Source organism: Pseudopodoces humilis, chromosome 3, assembly GCF_049639895.1.
Source record: "Pseudopodoces humilis isolate 2021_Gansu_Grassland_sample_001 chromosome 3, ASM4963989v1, whole genome shotgun sequence".
Classification (NCBI taxonomy): Eukaryota; Metazoa; Chordata; class Aves; order Passeriformes; family Paridae; genus Pseudopodoces; species Pseudopodoces humilis.
Window position 1 is genome coordinate 53,021,048 of NC_142202.1, and position 19,223 is coordinate 53,040,270.

Sequence of the window (19,223 nt, forward strand, 5' to 3'; positions counted from 1 at the left end):
GGATTTCAGATTGTGGATATTGGGTCCTCAGTGTCCTCTTTCACTCTGCACAGCCATTCCTATTGCACAGCACAATCTAAAGATCAAATTCCTGCTTGCTAATGAACTCTAGGCTCTTGAAAATGCAGTTGTGTAACAGTACCCAAAGGACCTGCAGGAGGGGAGAGCATTTCCATGCCAAATGATAACCTATCTTATTTAGCTTCATTTGTTTCTGAAGAGTAGAAATGCCCTGAGGAAGTTACCCAAAATAAAGCTCCTAAGAGCAAGCAGTGTGCAGCTCAGAAGAATGGGTTGCTTCAGGGGAAAATTTGGAAAATTTCTGCTGTATATCCATGTTTAAACCTGTGGCTGAGAGAATAGCCCTGTTCACATTCAGGTTCACATGAATCTGAGTTTTATAGCCTGTTGATCTTGGGGTGGGTAGGGTTGAAAAGAAGCTGAGGAGATTTGTTAGAGAAGTAAATAGCATTACCTTGTTTAGTTTGAAGACAACACTCTAATTTGGGTTACTGAATGTAAAGGCTGATCCTTGGAGGTCTAGAATATGTGTCTGAGAGGAGTTCCAGGTAAATATTTTCCGTGAGGATGTCTTGAATTGAGGTGAACAGTAATTTCCTTCTGAGATAATACTTGATTAACAGGTGGAAGATGAAGTCTCTCCCGATTCCCAAGGGCTCAAGCAGCAGAAGTAGTCACTGTTGTGAGGCTTGCTGTTGACTTTACGTGGTGTATGTCTGTGTCAGTTGGCTTCTGTTCACTTTCTTATCCATAGAGAGCACTGATCACTGCCCAGAAATACCGACATCCCCTGCTCCACCACTACCTAAGCCTAAGCCTAAACCTAAAAAAGTTCCGCTACCACCAAAAAATGCCATTGCTGCTTCCACCACCACCAGCCATAAGGGTAACGAAGCCCCTCATGCTAAAAAAAAGGGAAAGGCTCCTGCTAAGCAGCCTCCTCTCCCGCCGCCCAAGCCAACAGGTGCCAGTGCAAATCGAGAAGCTGGTGAGTACTGCCCACGCAGTGCAGTTACGGTGGGTGCATGTGCATGGGGCTGCTTGCCTTGGTCTTACAGTAACTTGTGCCTCAGTATGTAGCAACATTAGTGAAGAGCATGCCATAGATGTTTGTAGAGTGCTTCCTGCTGGGCTCTAGTTCTGCTGGCCACAAAACCCCCAAACAACCCACACTCGTCGTTTAATGAACCTACGTACAACACCGAGAAGGTCAGAGGCAACGCTGAGTTCCCAGTTCAAGTTCAAAAAAATGACCCAGAGAATCAGCTCAGGAATCAGCAGGGAAGAAGGTGACTCCTGTAACCAAGCACAAGTTACCCCGAAGTAAAACTAGTTTGGTATTGCTGTAACTTTCTACTGGAAGTATCAACTATTCCAATTAATTTTACAATATTACAAGATCACAAAGAAGCTAAGAATAAAACCATGAAGACAACTTAAAAGACTGTTGAATAGCAGTTGGTTTAGCTGACAAAGAAAAAAAAAATAACTTTACAACCATTAGAAAAGACCAGGCTTCCCTCAGGTGCTGTGATTCTAAGTAGGTACTGGAAATGGAAAATATCAATCATCAGGCACATAGCACACATGTTTATCACCACACTATTAAACCAAAATTCAGCAGCTATGCAAGATTAAAGAGCATAGGTGGTTGCTCTTAAGGTACTGACCATGAGTTTGAATGGTTGCAGAGTAGATAATGACCAAAATTAAAACATCCACACATCATTTGAACATAAGCAGTATTGTGAAGAATGGGCCTCATATATGTATTGGCAAATTTATAGAAGCCTTGTGTTTTCAATCTCTGTCTGTCTTTGAAAGCTCTCCAGTCCCTCCAGTTTTGTCTTCAAGTATTTCTCTTCACAGCTTGTACATTTTGGCACATTTTGTATTTGAAGCATACAGAAGAGGACTGTTTGAAAACATTGCAAGGCTTCTACAGTTACCATAATAACTTTGCCATAAAATATCCATTTACTTGGTATTAACTGTCCTACTACATCAGACGACTACAAGAATAAACATTTTGAAAATCCAGATTTTGCTGCTTGTATTTCAGTTGCAGCTGAAAAACTCAGCTCCTCCTAGGTGGAGCAGCCTTGTAGCAGCAGAACTTTCAGAAATAAAACAATCCATCACATAAAGAAATGTTTATACCAGTGGTTGGTAACAAGCTGTCAGGGTCACGTGACTTTTTAGATTAAAACACATTCAGGTTCCAGATTTGTCTTCTGTTAGCTTTGCTGAAATGTCAGGCAATGCTTGGAGACCATACAGATGTAAAATATATCCATGAATATCCCTTATTCTACTGCTAATTTCTTCCAACATTAAAAATACATTGTGTGCATTCAAAGTGGGGCAGTACTTAGTAAGTAAAGCTGGTTTGGAACAGTATTAATACAAGAGGTTTGCCAGATCCCCATGAAAGTGAGCACATGATGCAGCCAGTGATCAGGTCCCATGAAGGAGGAGAGGAATATGAGTAACAACTGAGCCATGGCTCTCCTGAGAGCAACACAGAAGGTTTCCTTACTGAAACAGTGGAACTGGGAGAATGGGACTTAAATGTAGGCATGGATGTATGCCAAAGGGCGAACAACAGCCATTAAATTTTTCATTTAATAAGAATTCAAATCTTCTACTGGAAAAGAGGCCTGACAGAAAATTGTCAGTCAGCCCAGTCAAAAACAACAACAGCAATAGCACTTTTGACCCATGTGGATGCGTAGGGGGGTTTTCTGTGGGAGAAATCTTTTAAGTTTCTGTATCTAATTGCAGGTTCTGAGAATAATGTAAGGATTTTTACAATGGAAACATGTTTTGACATTTTCCCAGCCACGATTGTGTGGCCATATATTTATATTATGCTGCAGTTCTTAAGTGTAAGCATGTAACTGGTTCTGTTGACCTCCAGCCTGCACTGAAGTGGATCTGAACAGAGCCTTTTCTTTCTACCATCCACCTACTCAGTAAGATTTCTGTTAAATAATATGCAGTTTGGAAGCACCATCTATTTCTACTATAATTATGAACTTCTGCCTATGCCATTTTTCTGCTTCATTTTTTTTTTTTTTTGCATGTAAATTGAGCGATTTGTGCCTGATGAGGGAAGACAAGTGCAGTATCAGTCGATTCAGGACAGTGCCCTTTACAGTCACCTGAGAGCACAAAGAGGAACAGTGATTTGCCTGAAGTTTCTATGGTTTTTTTTCAGATGTACTGAGAGTTTCACAGCACTCTAAATGTTTACAAACCATAACAGCTACAGAAGAGAAAAATAAAATGTGTCTTTTGAATTTGTTTCCATCTCCTTTGAGAACAGGCTCACCGTGAAAACTGTTTCTATATCATGAACTTATTATGGACAGTATCTGCACTTTGATTCTCTCCCAGTCTGCTCGGGGGTGTTTTTATTTAAATGTTTATAAGTAAAGTAGGCCTTTCAGCAGATTCCTATTACAGCTTTCTGTTTTACTCAGTAAGCTTTGCCAGAAGGCTGCTATGTAACTTTATAATGCTTTAATTTGTTCTCTGGAAGTTAATGAATTTTTACTCCATCAGAAGGGTTTGAGTCGGATGCATGTTGATGAAAAGGACTGAACCGTTAGATAGTTGTCATTTTTATTGCTTTTTAAATGGAAGTCAGAAGTTTTGAAGCTCCCATCTCAGGTGATGGGTGCATTAACACAGCAATCAGAAATGTGGCTGGAATGCACGTGGAAATGCAGGCTAGCTGAAATCTCTGGTCAGATTCATTATACATGTATGCTTCAGTATGGTGAGTACCACAGGATTAAACAGCCAGCTTGTACAGCTTGTACAGCTACTGTCAAACCTTGTTTCACTACATTTGCAAGACTGCCCAAGTTGGTCACCGGTAAAATTAAAGCTTCCAGTACATACAGGAGGCCTTCAGTGCCTCCTCCCTTCTGAAGGCCATTTGTGCAGAGTGACAGCAGTGGTTTCTGCCTCTCTTTTATGGACAGACCCAGCTGGAATTGAAAGTGCACCTTGTTTTGCTGCCCCTCTGCTGTTTTTCATTAAGTAGGAGAACACCAGTTGCAATAACATCGTGAAGGGTAATTGACTGCTACTCAGTAACAGTCCTCAGATGTACATCAAAAAGTACAAGGAAAGTCACAGGGTTTTCACAGTGATGAGACCAAAAGTTCATGTAGTAGGAAAAGTCAGGCAGTTTTCTCTGCCAGGAAGCTTTTTGGGTTTTGTTTTTTGGATTGGTTTTTTTTTAGCTAGGACACTACACATATTTTTAGAGTAAGTAGTGGACTTCTTAGATGATGTCCAGGCCAGGTGTAATGGGCCAATGCAGAATGCTCAAAACAAACTCTTACCCATGTGTAAGGTTGGTCCTCTCTGCTGTTCTTGGGCAAGTATTCATCATTTCAGTGTCTCCCACACAAAAGTGAAATTGGAACTGCAAGGTTTAATCATCTCAAGCATTTACATGAAGTATTGTAGAAGGGTCAATCGAGTGTAATTTTTTTATTTTTTAAAGACCAGCACAAGGCAATCCATGCAGAAAATACAGTGCAAAAATCATATTAATTGCAAGACTGTAAAATGCCTTTTCTTTTCTTGTTTTAGCTGGTTCCTCTCATGCAAAAAAACTACCAGTCTCCAAGTCTTCTTCATCGCCATCTTCTTCGTCCACATCATCTCATCCCAAAGCCTCTAAGGAGACTTCCAGCAAATCTGGCACATCAGGGACTCCCAGGGGCAAGAAAAAACCTGGGAAACAGTCAGCCCCACGAACAGCACCAGATGGGGCTGCTTCTTCCCCCTCAGCTGCGTCAGCCGAAGGTTTGGAAGCAAAGGCAGAAAAACCCAAGCCTGAACAAACTTCCGTAGTCATTTTTGAAATGGAGAATGCAGACCAGTCGAGCAAGCTTGTTGTGCCCCCTCCTCCCACCGCTGCCCCTCCTCCCCCTCCACTTCCACCTCCTTTTCCTGCTGCAGCTAGTCAGCCTGCCGGCTCCTCAGATGCCCAAGATGTGCCAGACAGCTGTGTGGCAGGGCCACGCAGCCCCGGGTCAGACACAAAGCCTCTCCTCCAGACTGAGTGTGGCACAGACAAGAGTCTGAGCAGCGCAGCCCTCGGCAGCGCTCCGGATGCCGGAGGAGAAGACACGGAAAGGTGAGACAGTATGGCTCTCCTGGGGCAGCGGTAAGACCACAGCCGAGGAAACCACCTTTCTTTGCACTGTAGGCACGTGGGGATCTCTTCTGTTTCTTCTGCTGACTGGGAACAGTTTGTGCTGCAGCCCAGCACAGTCTGTTCCTTCCCAGTGCCTTTGAGCCTTTCACCTGTGCTACCTCATGTTTCCACAGAAGGTCCTTGCTCATGACCTGTCTCTTGCTTCATTGTGTGGCTGGCACTGGGGTCAGCAAAAGTTCAGCTCAAAGCTGATGACACTTTTATTTATCTCTCATAAAGGCGAACAAGAAATGATGCCGGATTGTAAGTGGGTTCTTTTCTGTAGTTTTTTTTTTTCTCTAGATATCATTAAATATCTCACTGCTGTAGTTCTCAGTTCAATAGCTGAATTTACTTGAACACTTGAAAATTAAGGTTTCAGGCTTTAAATAGGTGTTTTTTTACTACCTAGTTACTTGTCTAAATCTCAGGTACTGTAAAAACTGGTTAAGAGAAAAGTCATAATTACATTTTTTAAGCAAAATAGTTGGCAGAAAAATGAAACTGGCTTATTAATTTGTCTTTTCTCTGCCACAAAAATCAGTATATTTTATATAAATCCAGGAGGGTTTAGTCTAGATGCCAGTAGCCTAGAGACCTTCCTTTAAATTCTTGCCGGTACATCTGTTGCCAGTTCTACATTCCAGTGCTGCATCTCCCCCTGCTCTACCCTTCCTTCACATAAAGATTTTCCCAAGGCAAAGGACAATCTGCTGTTGATCACCACATTCATTAGTGATGAGCATGAACATTTTGAACTCAACTGCAGTGAAACTGTTTTTACAATAAATAGGGTTAGGCTTCCAGAAGAGTAAACTTTGCACTCCAGTCTGCTCTCCAACTTGCTCCTCTCACCCCCCAGCTTTATGAACTGTTTTCTCTCTGGTTCCCACCCTACTGGAAATAAAAACCAATTAGGATTTTTCTTAACGCAGTCTTTAATGCAGCACATCATTTCAGATTGTTTGCATCCTTTTTCCTAACACACATACATGGAGACATACATATCTGCATATGTTAAAAATGTCTTACATATGTATGTTTTTTAGAAACGAATTAATTTGCTTAACAGAACTTTTATTTTCATCCTTTCTTATTCAATTGCTTCTCATTTGTGTTTTGTTCTGCTTGTATTAATGTGTCATGAATAAACAGCTTGTCTACCAAAGAAGACCAAGAAGGGGAGGCTCCAGATCAAGCGTTCTCTGAAGCAGTGGAGGAGGCTTCTGACGCTGCTGCCCCTCCTGAGAGCGAAAGTAGCAGAGAGAGCCATGGCAGTGACTCGGACTCAGATGGGCCGATCCTGTACACAGATGATGATGACGATGATGATGATGATGAGAATGCAAGTACTGAAAGTAAGCATCCTGCCCAGAAGCTGCGGGCTGCCTTTCACATTGCATTTTGTGAGCATGCCTGACCCATGCTGTTGTGAGGCAGAGAGAGGAATGGCTGCAGGGAATGCTTTTAAGGGATTTAGTATTGTGTCACTACTGAGAAATGAGTGTCCTGCTTCTCCGGGGCAGTCATGATCAGAAACCTGCTGGGGCCTGTGCATGAGTGAGAGCAGATCAATCATTGCATGGAGGAGAGTGGAGGTGGGAGGAACAGGCTCCAAAGGACATGAGGGTGGAACAAGGCCTCTGCCTTAGGGCATCACAAGCCATTCATTTGGCTTGCCCCCCTCATGAGTTCCTTGTGGGAGTTACAGGTGTGGTGGATGACAGAGGAAGCCCATCAGTCAGCAGCTTCACTATCTGAAAGTCACTTGTACCTCTTTGATCGGGATGCTTTAAGCATTGGAGCAACCGTAGCAGACAGAGCAGATCACAGTAGATTACATCTAAGTTTTACAGCTTTGAAATTTCATCTAGAGTCATGACTCTATCATCACCCAAACAGGGCAGATGCCCTGCTGTGCTGAAGGGGTTGTCCTGCCCCCATTTCTGCCTAATCCCTGCTCCCAGTTGTTCTTTCCTTAGGCTAGAGTTCATGTTTATTTTTGCCAGAGCAGCTGTTGTGGAGCTGATTTTTTATAGAATCTGAGGTTCACTGCCCCAGCTCACCCAAAGGCTTCTCCTTTGCTTGGGCAAAAAAGGTGGCAGCAGCAGGCTGTCAGGAGCAGGAAGGAGGCAGCCCTCCCTCTACCTCCTCCAGGGTGGCCTTATGTCAGTATGAAATCACCATCAAACCATGGTTTGAGAGCCTTGCTCACAGCTTTTTTGGAGGAGGTACTTCACTGTGCTCAGCAAAGAAGGCCTGAACACCAAGGTCCAGTGTGCCAAAGTGGCATGAGGTAAAATGATCATGTTTGTTTATTTAGTCTTGGCCACTGGTGCAGGAGAAGTGCCAGGTAGCTCAAGAGGCTGAAGTCTTCTGCAGTTCTGTGTTGGGTTTGAATACAGCCCAGAGTGATAAAAAACAAAAGTTCATGTGTTCACACAGCAGTACATTGTCTTATGAGAAGTGAGCTGGGAGCCTGTGGTCTTACCAAACTGCCCTACAGAGTGAAAATCTGCCCTACACAGTGAAAATCTGCCAACCTAGGGCATATGTAGCCCACCTCAGTCAGAATTCAAGGCACAAAGGGAATACTACAAAGGCTGTGAAAAATGCCCTTCCTTCCACAGCACTCTGAAGCTAATGCTGGCCAAGCTGCAAAGCCCTTGTCCCCAGAGTGTCAGTTTTATGGAGAACAGATGGCTTCAGTGTCTGGGGACTACCACCTAGGTTACTTTACAAGCACTCAGAGCACTTTTCTAAGTTGTATTTTTTGTTTTAATTTACAAATAACTTAGAGATGGAAAGCACTATAAAAGAACTAAGTGGTAATTGATTGAAAAAAAATTTGAAAGAATGAGGGAAATGATGATAGAATGGGACTAAACCATTTAAGGCTGAAGAAAAAGAGCAGCACGTTGCTAAATATACTAAGCAGATAAATAAGCCAACCTGTAATGTATTAGACTTCAAAGACATTTTAGTGTAGATTTGTCATTTTTATCCTATCACTTCACAGATGTGTGATGTTTGTATCAATTTGGCTGTTAGCTTTTTCCTCCAAGCCTTTTAGCTTTTTATTTTCATGAACTGAGCTAAAAATTTTCTTTTGATGTTAATTAGAATTCTTCTCCTGCATGTGGGAACAAGGTTGCTTTGGGGAGGTATTGAAGTTCTTACTCAGAGTTTGTGTCTGTAACCTGAGCATGAATGAACTGAATCTACCCTACTCCTTTCCTCAGGCTCTTTGGCAAGTAAAATTCGTCGTAGGGATACTCTTGCTATCAAACTTGGCAACAGACCATCTAAGAAAGAGTTAGAAGACAAAAACATCTTGCAGCGTACATCTGAAGAGGAGAGGCAGGAAATCAGACATCAGATTGGAACGAAGCTAGTGAGGTATCAGTCACAGGGTAAATGTGGTTTCACTGGGTGGAGGTGGAGGAAGAGAACTGAGAACACTGGGTTCATGTTTAAAATGCAGCCCAATATGCACTGCAGGATCTTTGTGGTACAACTGCCTGGAAAATGGTGTTTTTATTTCTCAAACAACTTTCAACTGTCAATAATAGATTTGTTGTCCTGCAAGAAACAAAATCTGAGCTTTTGGGGTTTTGAGTACTTTGGTTGAAAAAAGCAAAGAAGAGGAAGAGGGTAAGAATGAGTCTACAATAATCAATGCTGTGGTTCAGGTTCTTTCTCAAATTTGTTAGCAGAACTTCCACTTGTATACCCATCTCAGACAGAGCAGTAGTTCCTGACCCATAAAGCATGCTGTCCCTTGTGCATGTTGTCCCTTCTGATCCTTCTCTTCCTCCCCTGGCTCTCCAATTCCTTCATTCCTTCATATCAAATGCTGATTCCAGCAACAGAAGTTGAGCCAGTCAGTGTTTAGTGTTTTACTGTGCCCACCTCTGAGACATGTCTTTCTCAAGCTGTTAAACTGTGGGATATATGTTACTGTCTTCCTCTGGACTTGAGAACATTGCATAAAAAAATTCACTTGCCTTTTACAGGTTTAAAAAAAAAAAAAACTTCATGTTTATTTTGGCTTTTGTGGTCTCTGAGAATAGACTACAGCATGCCTGTATTTTTCTAGACCTGTCCTTGTTTCTGTTTGGCTCAGGAATGCTGTCCAGATTTGGATGATGTCCTGTTTGTTGGAGATTCCCAGATACAGAGTAGTCCAGTCGGTATGGCTCCAGTACAGAGTACGCAGCCCTGCATCAACACCCAGAAGATGAGCTGCGTTGCTCTGTGAACTGGGTGTCTGGCCAAGGCAGCTATTTCATTACTGAGCTGTAAGAGTGATACATCTACTGTGTAGAGCACAAGAGTCATTTTTCTTCTGCTAATAAAGAGGCATGGTTGTTATCACTGCTTTCCAGAACAAATCCCAGCTCTGGTGATCACATCCTGCTTGTCAGTCCTCCAGGCGGACTGGAACTGCAGAAGCTGCTTTGTGGGTTCTGCTTGAGAGCTGAAAGTCAGTGCATACAGCTCTGCTTTGGTGGCAGGAGACAACATCTGTGTGCATCAGGGCTGTGCTCCTACCCAAAATCACATCCGAGTTTGATGCCAGTTTCTTAAAAATTCCTGGCATGGCATCAGCACCTGGCAGCATCAAGGTCTGGTGGAAGATTGGTTCCCACAGCTCAGTCAGGGTTGAGTCAGGTCCCCACCTGGGACTTGCTACACTTGGGACTCTTCACCTGTGGTAAACCTGCCAGTCCTCTGGGACAAATCTGTAAGTCCAAGAGTAATTTGAATTGGATGAGTGTCACAAGGCTAAAGACAGTCTGTAGTGAGCTGTGTGAGTGCTGATGAGCAGAAAGACATCTATCTTGAACACACCTGCAGAATAAGTTTTACTGCTGAAATTTTTCTTGGTCCTTTCCTCAAGTGAACAAGTGGACTTGTTTAGTAAACACAGAGACAACATCACCATGGTCTCCCCAGTACAAATCAGAAAATTAATAATTCAGTTTGGGATTTTTTGTAATGGCAGTTTTTATATATAGATAACTAAATAGAATTAGGTTTCAGGTAAAGCTCCCAATTGTATTGTACATACAAATTAATGAGGAATGAACAGCTGATGGGTTTTGTTGGTTTTGGTTTTTTAAGAAAACCTTAGTAAGACTTCAAAATATCAAAAACACCAAAATTCATTGAAAATAACTGAGAAGAATCAAACAGTTGCATAACTGATTATAGTGATAGTGCTTGGGAACAAAGAAGGTTTATGGATTCATTCATGAATTTATACCTGTGAGGACTTTAAATTTGTTGATACAAATTCTGTAATATTATTCAAGTATCAGTTATTCATGTGTTCAAATGGCAACATCCTTTAAAACAAATGGTAACTGTGGTTACATGAGCAGTTATTGTAACTGCCTGGAAATTACTTCCAGAAATTACATCTTTTAATCTGTATTACAAATCCTAATACATCATTTAGATTTGGTTTTTAATCAGTCACTTACTTTGTTCTCACAGGAGACTTAGCCAGAGGCCCACAACTGAAGAGCTGGAGCAAAGAAATATCCTGAAGCGTAAGTATTTCATTCAGGTTTCATACAGTATTTACTTAGAAAGGGAGCATATGTTTGATTCATATGGAAGCCCATCATTGTTGCTCCAGTATTAGAACCATAGCTAGAGAGAAATTACGTTCTAGAAAAGAATGTGTCAACACTCGATTTATACACTAACCTGTAATTGTAGCTTTGAAAAATTCCATGTATTCAATATGCCAAATTTTGCTTGTCACAGTCTTACTTCTTGAACCTGGTCCCAGAGACCAGGAATTAATTGGATACCCTTTAGAAATATTTCTAGGCTGGTTGACCTTCCACCTGATTTTTATGAGGTGGAGGAGGAGAAAGGAATATCAGCTGGAGGTGAAGGTGGGATGTAAGGGCAGAGGTTGAAAGGAGGAATAGAAAGAAGAAAGGAAAATTGTTCAGCAGAAAGTCAATAGGGATATGCCAACTACTTCAGCATGCTAGCCTTCATATCCACTTCTGACATAAATGTCTTCTGTACTGAAACCTGCAGGAGATTCTCACTGAATATCTTCCCATTGATGGAATCCTTCCTCACATTCCTGCTGGGAAAAAGTCTGTAATTCAAATAGACAAGGGCAGAGGAAGTACACTGGATGTTTAACATTTATACCTATTCTGCCATTTACTTAGGTTGCTTCTGTTCTTTGGCTGGAAAACTCTACAGAACAAGCATTGTTTTGTCTTCCTTTATGAAGCTTTCCATAATAAAGAAGTTACCTAAACACACAGTGCAACAGTTGCTATGCCCAGCTCCACCTAGTCCTGTGCTCATCTTGCAGAGGTAGCTAGTACTTGATGGTTACGTAGAAGAAATAAATGAAGAAAAGGCACTTTATAGCAATAAATCAAAAATCAGACAAATAAAAAAACCCTTAAGGTGTGAGAACTTCTCACACCTGATCAAAGTGTTAGTATAATGTTATTTCCAGCAACTGTACGGTAATGCTGGAGCTCATCTGTGCAACCCAAGTGTCAGTGCTGATGTGTGGCATGGTAATGAAAAGGGAAGAAAAGAAAATGGGATGTTTACCCGATATATACATGAACTGATGACTCTGTCATTTGCTCAGGCTAGCAAATCAGGGAGAGGTCAATTACTGGCCTTCAAGCAAACTATCCTGAAAATAAAATGCTAATAAAGTCTTACTGCTGTTGTCTGAGCTCTTAAATGCCAAATAGTGCCATGTCTTACTGAAAAGGGAAGCTACAGTTCATGCTTGCACAGGAAAGGGATCAGGGGACTCCTGTATGGCACATAATGTGAACAGACTTTCTAAAATTGTAATTTTCAAACCTATCAATTTCATAGATAAATAAAGATAAAATTGGAAATAAGAACTTTTTTATATATATGACAAACTGCTCATGCTGGACTATGTGAGAAAGGCAAATCCAAAACATCTTTGGTGGGCCAGGAGATGGCCACTGAGCTGGGAGCACCAGCTGGGCTTCTTTATTGTCCTTTCTCACTTATCTCGAGGTAACCAACCCAGCAGTGAACCTGTGATGTACTTAATATCCCTTTTGCCAGTGTTTATTCCATTCACTGGTTTTGCAGTAAGGAGCTCAAGACTGGAAAGCAGTTAATAGATTTCCTCTCCTGTTTCAGCTTTGTTTACTTTAAGCTTTTGGCAGCACACCAGGCTTTGCACTCAGTGCCTCCTGCCATCCTCCCCTGCTGCTGCTGGGGGCTGTCTTAAAGAGGCCAGGGAGAGTGAAAAATAAAGGCTGGGAAGATGAACTGTAAATCACAAAAAAATCACAGAGACCCTGGTGAGCACATGGAGGAACTGCTTTTTGTTCATATCACTGAGATATGAAAAATTTCAAGATTGAAGTGATCTATAAAATCCAAAGCAAACCAAAAGCAAGACAGGGTTTGTGATGATAGTCTGACTCAGAGTCCTTTCATGGTGCAAGTTCTCTCCAAGCCATAAGGCACTTATATTTTATATCAAAATTATTGCCATTCCTTCCTGTGAATCATTTGAAAATGTTTACATGTCTTAAATGCCTTTGTTGGTGTAGTCAACTTCTGTGAGTTAGTTGGGATTTCTTTCATAAAGTATTCTTCCTCACATTTTTTAAGCAGTGGATGGGGAGAAGGAGTTATTGTGTGTATGTAAACTGCAGCTAAGGTGATGTACTGTTTTGAGTAATATTTATCAGAATTTAAGGTTACATCAAGTGGTAAAGGTCCAAATGTTTACTTCAGGATAAAGTTCAGCTCAAATCTTCTAAGAAGTTCAGGAGAAAAAAAAAAATCTGTATTTTTTTTTCTTTTTTTGTATTTCCAGTTAGTGAGGAAGTCTGTTTTGCAAGAAGCTTTGTTTTGATAATATTTCCAGATAAAGCAGTTACTGAAAATCCTGTTTCCAAGTACGATCGCAAGACATTGCAGGCGGATTTGTATAAAAACTGTTTGGATAAAACTATCCAGACTTCTGAGACTTCCCACACTAAAACAAAGTTACGATAACTCAAGAGTCCACTTGAAGGAATACATAAAGCCCTGTGTTTTTTTTATAAAGGCAGGCTTCTTGTGTACTGGCTTTGAACCAGCAGTATTTATAGTATTGCATTATGGCAAAGAAACTTTTTAGTCTTCCAAGAATTTCAGATTAAGATAACTGTATTTTTTTCCTGTATTTGTAAGGGACAGTGAACTTCTTATACAGTGCACCTGCATGCCTGCCAGCAATGGCTTTGTAGAAAATGGGGTTTAGCTTTGGATGCTTGTTAAGGAATATTAATGGTTATCTTTGCTTGTAAAATCAGGAAAGAGAAACCTCTCTGTGCATTTCAGAGCACTGCAAGAAGCAAGTGCTTTGTTTGTCTTTTCTTTCTCTTTCCTTAGCAAGGCTGCAGAGAAGTCTAAACATAGCTAATCCCATAGGGACACAATGGAAAGTTTGGTTTTATGCTCTAGGAGTACTTTTTGGTCAAGAACAGAGCAGTCCTCAGGCAGGACAATTTGTCTCTTCTCTTTTCCCCTTCTGCTACAAAACAAACGTCCCACAGAACAGAAAATGACCAGATTCAATGTGGCAAAAGTTGCAGGAGCAATAATGTATAGATGACAGGGAAGCTGCTTGTTTGGCCTTGACTGGTGGTTTATTTAACTTGACGGCCACAAATACTGATGCTAAACAAAACTGTTTCAATTAGGAGTCAGATCCCAGCTTGACCTCCTAGGAACTGCAGGCAGGGAAGGAGGGAAGCCATAGTTTTGCTGGGATCTAATCAGAGACTTCTGCAAGCAAAGGGCTCTTGCTGGGCTGGTTCTTTGCCAGTAGGGCAGCAGCAGGACATCTGAGGAGGGAACTTGCAGCTGAGAACGCTGTGTTTATATTTCCTCTCTCCTCATCACACAGATTAGATCTGCTTTTAAGGTGGAAAGTAGTCATAAGTATGTTCCTGTGCATTAATGTGTTCCTGTTTGGCCAAGTGAGTCAGTTCATACCTGCAGCCAAATCTTGGCCCTCTGGCTGGAATTTTCCACAACACCTACAGGAACCAGGAGCACCATGCCCATTATTTTTAGCACCACACATCTTCTTAACTCCCTACAGCAACTTTCAAAACTTTTACCTTAAAAGACCAAAAACACACTGTCGTTTTTACTGTTTGTAGAAATTTGTATCCAGGCAGTGTTTCCGTACCACCAGGCTTAAAGCAAGACTCTGCCCAGCAGGCTGGAGGTGGGAAATTGGTGCTTTAGGTACAAGTCAGTGCCAGAGACAGGGGCCCATGTGCCAAACAGCAATTTAGTATATTAGCAGCAGCCACAAGATTTCAGTCCATTTCCTATAGCTCTTAAGTTTTATTCCTAGAAGTAAACTAACTTGAATGTATAAAACATATCTTGTCCCAAACCTCTCATGCAGAAGACTGTCTGCTCCCCCTGGGTCTGCTCCCCTCCTGCTTTGCCCAGGATTTAAGGAAGCTCCTAGTGCCTCCTGATGGCATTGTCCTCCAGAAGATGGCCTGCTCTGAGGGGTGCCCAGACCCTCTGCCCAGGGGGTTTTTCCTCATCCAGCCATCCCGGTATGCAATCATCTGCTCTGCAGGGATGTAGCTTCACAGCTTGGGATAGGCAGCTAACCTCCAACCTTCCTAAATGTCTAGAGCAAGTTTTTTAAGGTATTTTATCCTCACCCAAAATACAGAGAACCAATATTTCAGATGGCCATGCTAGGTTGGTAGCTCTTTCTTAAGGTATGCTTTAAGCAGCATGAGCCCCTGTTTCTTAAATGAAGCATCTTATTGCTGCTTCTTAGGAGACACTGTGGTTTAGATAGCAAAGAAATGCCAAGATATGAATAATGCACAGCATATTTTACGAACTAAAGTAAGAAAAGGGCAGTACAGTGATGTGTACATTCAGTTGCCTTTTTTCCTGTTATGTCTGCTACTGGAGATTGTCTGAGGTAGGATTTAAGCAATTTCATTCATGAGGAGACAATTTTTTTTATGTCAGATGGTTCCCAAGTGAATGGAACCCCAAAGTAATAGTTTGTGTTTAATTACCTCGCCTACTGTATCTATTGATTGCAAAGATAGGATGTTTAAACATAAGTCTACAGATGATTTATCTGTGCTAAAACAGCAAAAAACCTTTTGATTTTTTTTTAGGTGAGGATATTATGAGTTATCCTTTAATATATATAAGTCCATAAATATACCCAACTTATTTATTAATAGATACATTAATTAAAAACATTAAAATGTAGATTAATCTGTAACTCTCCAGTTATAGTTATTCTTCAGTTTGTGTCCATTTACAGTTCCTCTATGGAAACAGGCTATCCATTTATTTTCCATTTAAGAGAAAAGCAATTAATAAACTGTAAATTGCATCCATATTTCAGTATTTCAGTAACAGCTCCATCAGCCTGAGATCCAACCTAATCCTGGCAGCAAGCCTTTATGATTCCACCTTGCTCTTGGAAACCTGATGTTGGAGTTGGAGTCCTCTCACAGAGCAGATCTTGGGCAGGCATTGCCTTTTCCCTACTTTTTCCCTTCTTACTTTCTCTTTTATATTATTTGTCCTCTCTTCTTTTCCCTGATGTTCTTTTTACATGAAAGTATTTGAGTAAGCAAAGGATATCTGCAAGTACTATGAGGTGTCCTGGTCACAGTGTTTTCTCCCATGTAAAAGTCATTACACAGAAATTCTTCTGTGGCCAGGTCACCTCTACTAACACAGCAGGCTGGCCATAGGAAACAGGGAAAACATATATATATACCAGGATTTAAAACTCCCTTTTCATCTATACAAGTTGGCTATATCCAGAACAAATGAATTTCTTCAAATTTATAGTTAGTCTTGAACTGTAATGCAGAGTCAGTAATCCCCAACCATGAATAAAACAGGATCAGAATTTTATGGATTTCTCTAGGTGGGAAATTTCAGCCGCAAAACGTTGCATATAAGCACCAGAGTTGGACTGAAAGGGCAAATACTGTCCTTCAAACCATACATCAATTTAAAAACATGCTGAGCCCACATGAACATGCCTTTCTAAGTGTGCTTTTCATTGTCAGTCAAGAAATCAAGTTTGGTTAGAACTAAAGTTTGTTTGTTAAAAGGAAATTGTTTCGTTCATATGCCCAAATACATTCTAAAAACGGACATAATTTTCTGCTGTACTGGTTCATTTGGTCCAGCTGGTGGCCCTTAACCAAGAGGGCTTGAGTGTTGGATCATATGCCCCCATTATAAAACCAGAAAAAAAATTTAAATAATAAAACCAAATTGCTATCAAATGACAGTGAAACAAATGTCATTGATTTGTGTCCTGTAGCAGTAGAAGAAACTTGGATAATTCAAATACTCAGAGAAAACTTTTCATTTTGCATTTATAAATTAGACTCTTATTCTAAAATCAGTGTTGGAAGTAAAAGCAACAGTGATTGTAATGTTAGAATAAGTAATTGAAACATCAGGCAACTCTTTCAGGGTACTTGCTTGCTGGTACACAGAAAGGAAATGACAGGCATCTTCTCTTTGCTGTGCTCATGACCCACAGTTGACTTGAGATGCCTACAGAATCAGGGGAAATGCGGATAGGGAAAAGAAAGAGAGCATACAAAAGCCAGAAAGCAGACAACACATACGGCATCATCCAGAAATATGAGGAAACATGAGCCAGGACTTGGAGTTCTGAAGCTTTCAACCAAGAGAAATACAGTATGTGCAGTTATAATACTTAAATATTCACTCCTTTTTATCTCTTCTGAAAACAGAGAAGAATGAAGAAGAGGAACAGGAAGCCAAAAGAGAAATAAAACGTAGACTCAGTAGAAAGGTGATGATGTGCTTTTTTTGTATTGTGTATTTTTATACATAGAATTATGTTTATAAGAATCTAAAAATCAGTGTATAGACATTGCTGCAAATGCCCATCAGTCTTTTTCCCAGATTAGAAATCTGCTTTAAAAGCAGTACAAGCCAAGTCTGTGTTGGGAGAAATCCCATTCTGTCCAGCTCCCCACACCTGGAGAAGCATACCGAGCCTGGCCATATTGATGTTTCTAAGCAGGGGACATAAGTGACACATTTCCTCTGTAGCATGACCACCCCTGTCATGTAGGATCCAGAGCAGCCACACCTGTAGATCTGTTCTTCCCTACAGCAGTGGAGAGGGCAGAAAAACAATATGGCCCCTACAAAATCCCTTCAGTACTCTTCTAACCACATCAGTGGTCTTAGCTTCTGCAGGTGGGATGATGATGTTCATTGTCCCTGGAAATGGAGCAGTTAGAGATCTGTTCTGGGAGAGGATGGGAGTTTTCCTAAATATCCCTGGTTTGCCTGTCTCTGCAAAAATACAATTTCCTTAATATGATCATCCTTAGTTAATTAAAGTGAATATTCTTTGAGGTGACTGAAACAATTTGGCATCATAATGACCCCTAAATGGTCAAAACCAGGGCTTTTTGTTAGGTGGATACTTCCAAATCTCACGTATTTTTGGTATTGCAGTTTTAACGCAGTATAACCATTAATGCAAATGGCCTAGTGGGGTAGTGACAGTTGCAAAGTCACAATTAATATTCCAGGGATAACTGTCATGATTCTCTGTGACCTGCCCGACAAAGACTATTTTTATAATTGAAGAAATCAGGTTAGGCTGCCTCCCCATTCCTGCGCAGCACTCCCAGGATGGTGCCTTTTTTTAGACACCTGAAAGTGACCCTATTTAGAAATACCATTAAAGTTCTCTTGAGATTACATCATACCCTCCTCTTTTCTTTTATTTCATCTTATTAAGCATACTATTTTCTGCCTCCCGCTTACAGCTCAGCCTGAGGCCTACAGTGGCTGAACTTCAAGCGAGAAGAATCCTTCGATTTAATGAGTACGTGGAGGTCACGGAATCTCCGGATTACGACCGTCGTGCTGACAAGCCTTGGGCCAGGTTAACTCCTGCAGACAAGGCAAGGGACAAATGTAGATTATAAGAAAATGCTTTCATCTGTCACTTTTGGGGAGCTTTCCTCTGGTTTACATTCTTATGATGCTAGCATCACAAATGACATCTGCTGGTGACAGAAAGATTGTCATGGTACTACTGTGCATCTACTGCTTGCAGCTAAGAAAACCCACTCAGGAGCCTATCAAGAGCATATTTTCCACTTCTGTTATGACAGTTCAGGACAGAATTTCTAATTTTTTTTTTCTAATTTTTAAATCCTTGCTAAGACAGGTAAGTGTTTACCAAAGGTGGCCCTGATCTGTGGGAATTCAAGCAGGGGTTTGCAGGCAGAAGTCTGTGTCACTGCTACCAAGAGTTGCTTTTGCCAGTCATTTGAGTGAAAAAAGGTAGAAGCTGCTCCATTCTCCTCAGGGTTCTTGGCCACAACAACCACCCGAGCAGGGACTGACCATGTGCATCCAGCACACCTTCTTGGGAAGTTTGCCCCTAACATCCTACAGTTAATAGCTCTGCTGCCTGACTACAAAGGGTGAGAAACATGATCCTGGGATTTTCACTTTTAAAAAACTATCAGTCAAAGATTACCATAAAGCACTCTTCCATTTCTCTCCTATATTAATTAATGAGAGCTGTAAGATTCAGGTAGCCAAAAATGCTGGCTCTTAAAGCACTGGGTCTGATCCAAGACCTATGGACTTTATGGAACTCCTGTGAGATGTGCTTGGCATGAAAAGTGGTGTGTGTAAGAGCCCTCTCTATTTTAGCTAAGGCTAGTGAAGCACTGCTTTTATTTCAGCTTGTATTTTAATATTAATATTAAAAAAATTACAGCTCATCTGACAATCATATCAGATCAAGGTGAAATAGTTACAGATGTAGTCATAAATGTTTGTAGATGTTGGTTATGGGAGATACTGAGCACTGTCTAGTCCTCCCATAGTCTGCGGGAGGTTAGAGGACCCA

General features: G+C 41.1%; 1 protein-coding gene across 4 annotated transcripts in view; it reads left to right on the forward strand.

Moving 5' to 3' along the window:
* The window catches only part of PHACTR2 (phosphatase and actin regulator 2), a 128,328-nt gene that overhangs the window by 102,529 nt on the left and 6,576 nt on the right, over window positions 1-19,223 (forward strand). For 3 of the 4 annotated variants that reach the window (XM_014263606.2, XM_014263608.2, XM_088053314.1), the window contains exons 5-11: window positions 776-1,009; window positions 4,633-5,182; window positions 6,398-6,600; window positions 8,485-8,641; window positions 10,745-10,800; window positions 17,068-17,129; window positions 18,124-18,261. In XM_014263606.2, coding sequence (XP_014119081.1) covers window positions 776-1,009; window positions 4,633-5,182; window positions 6,398-6,600; window positions 8,485-8,641; window positions 10,745-10,800; window positions 17,068-17,129; window positions 18,124-18,261 — 1,400 coding nt within the window. The remainder of the gene's footprint in view (window positions 1-775; window positions 1,010-4,632; window positions 5,183-6,397; window positions 6,601-8,484; window positions 8,642-10,744; window positions 10,801-17,067; window positions 17,130-18,123; window positions 18,262-19,223) is intronic. The other variant, XM_014263609.2, reaches the window with a different exon arrangement.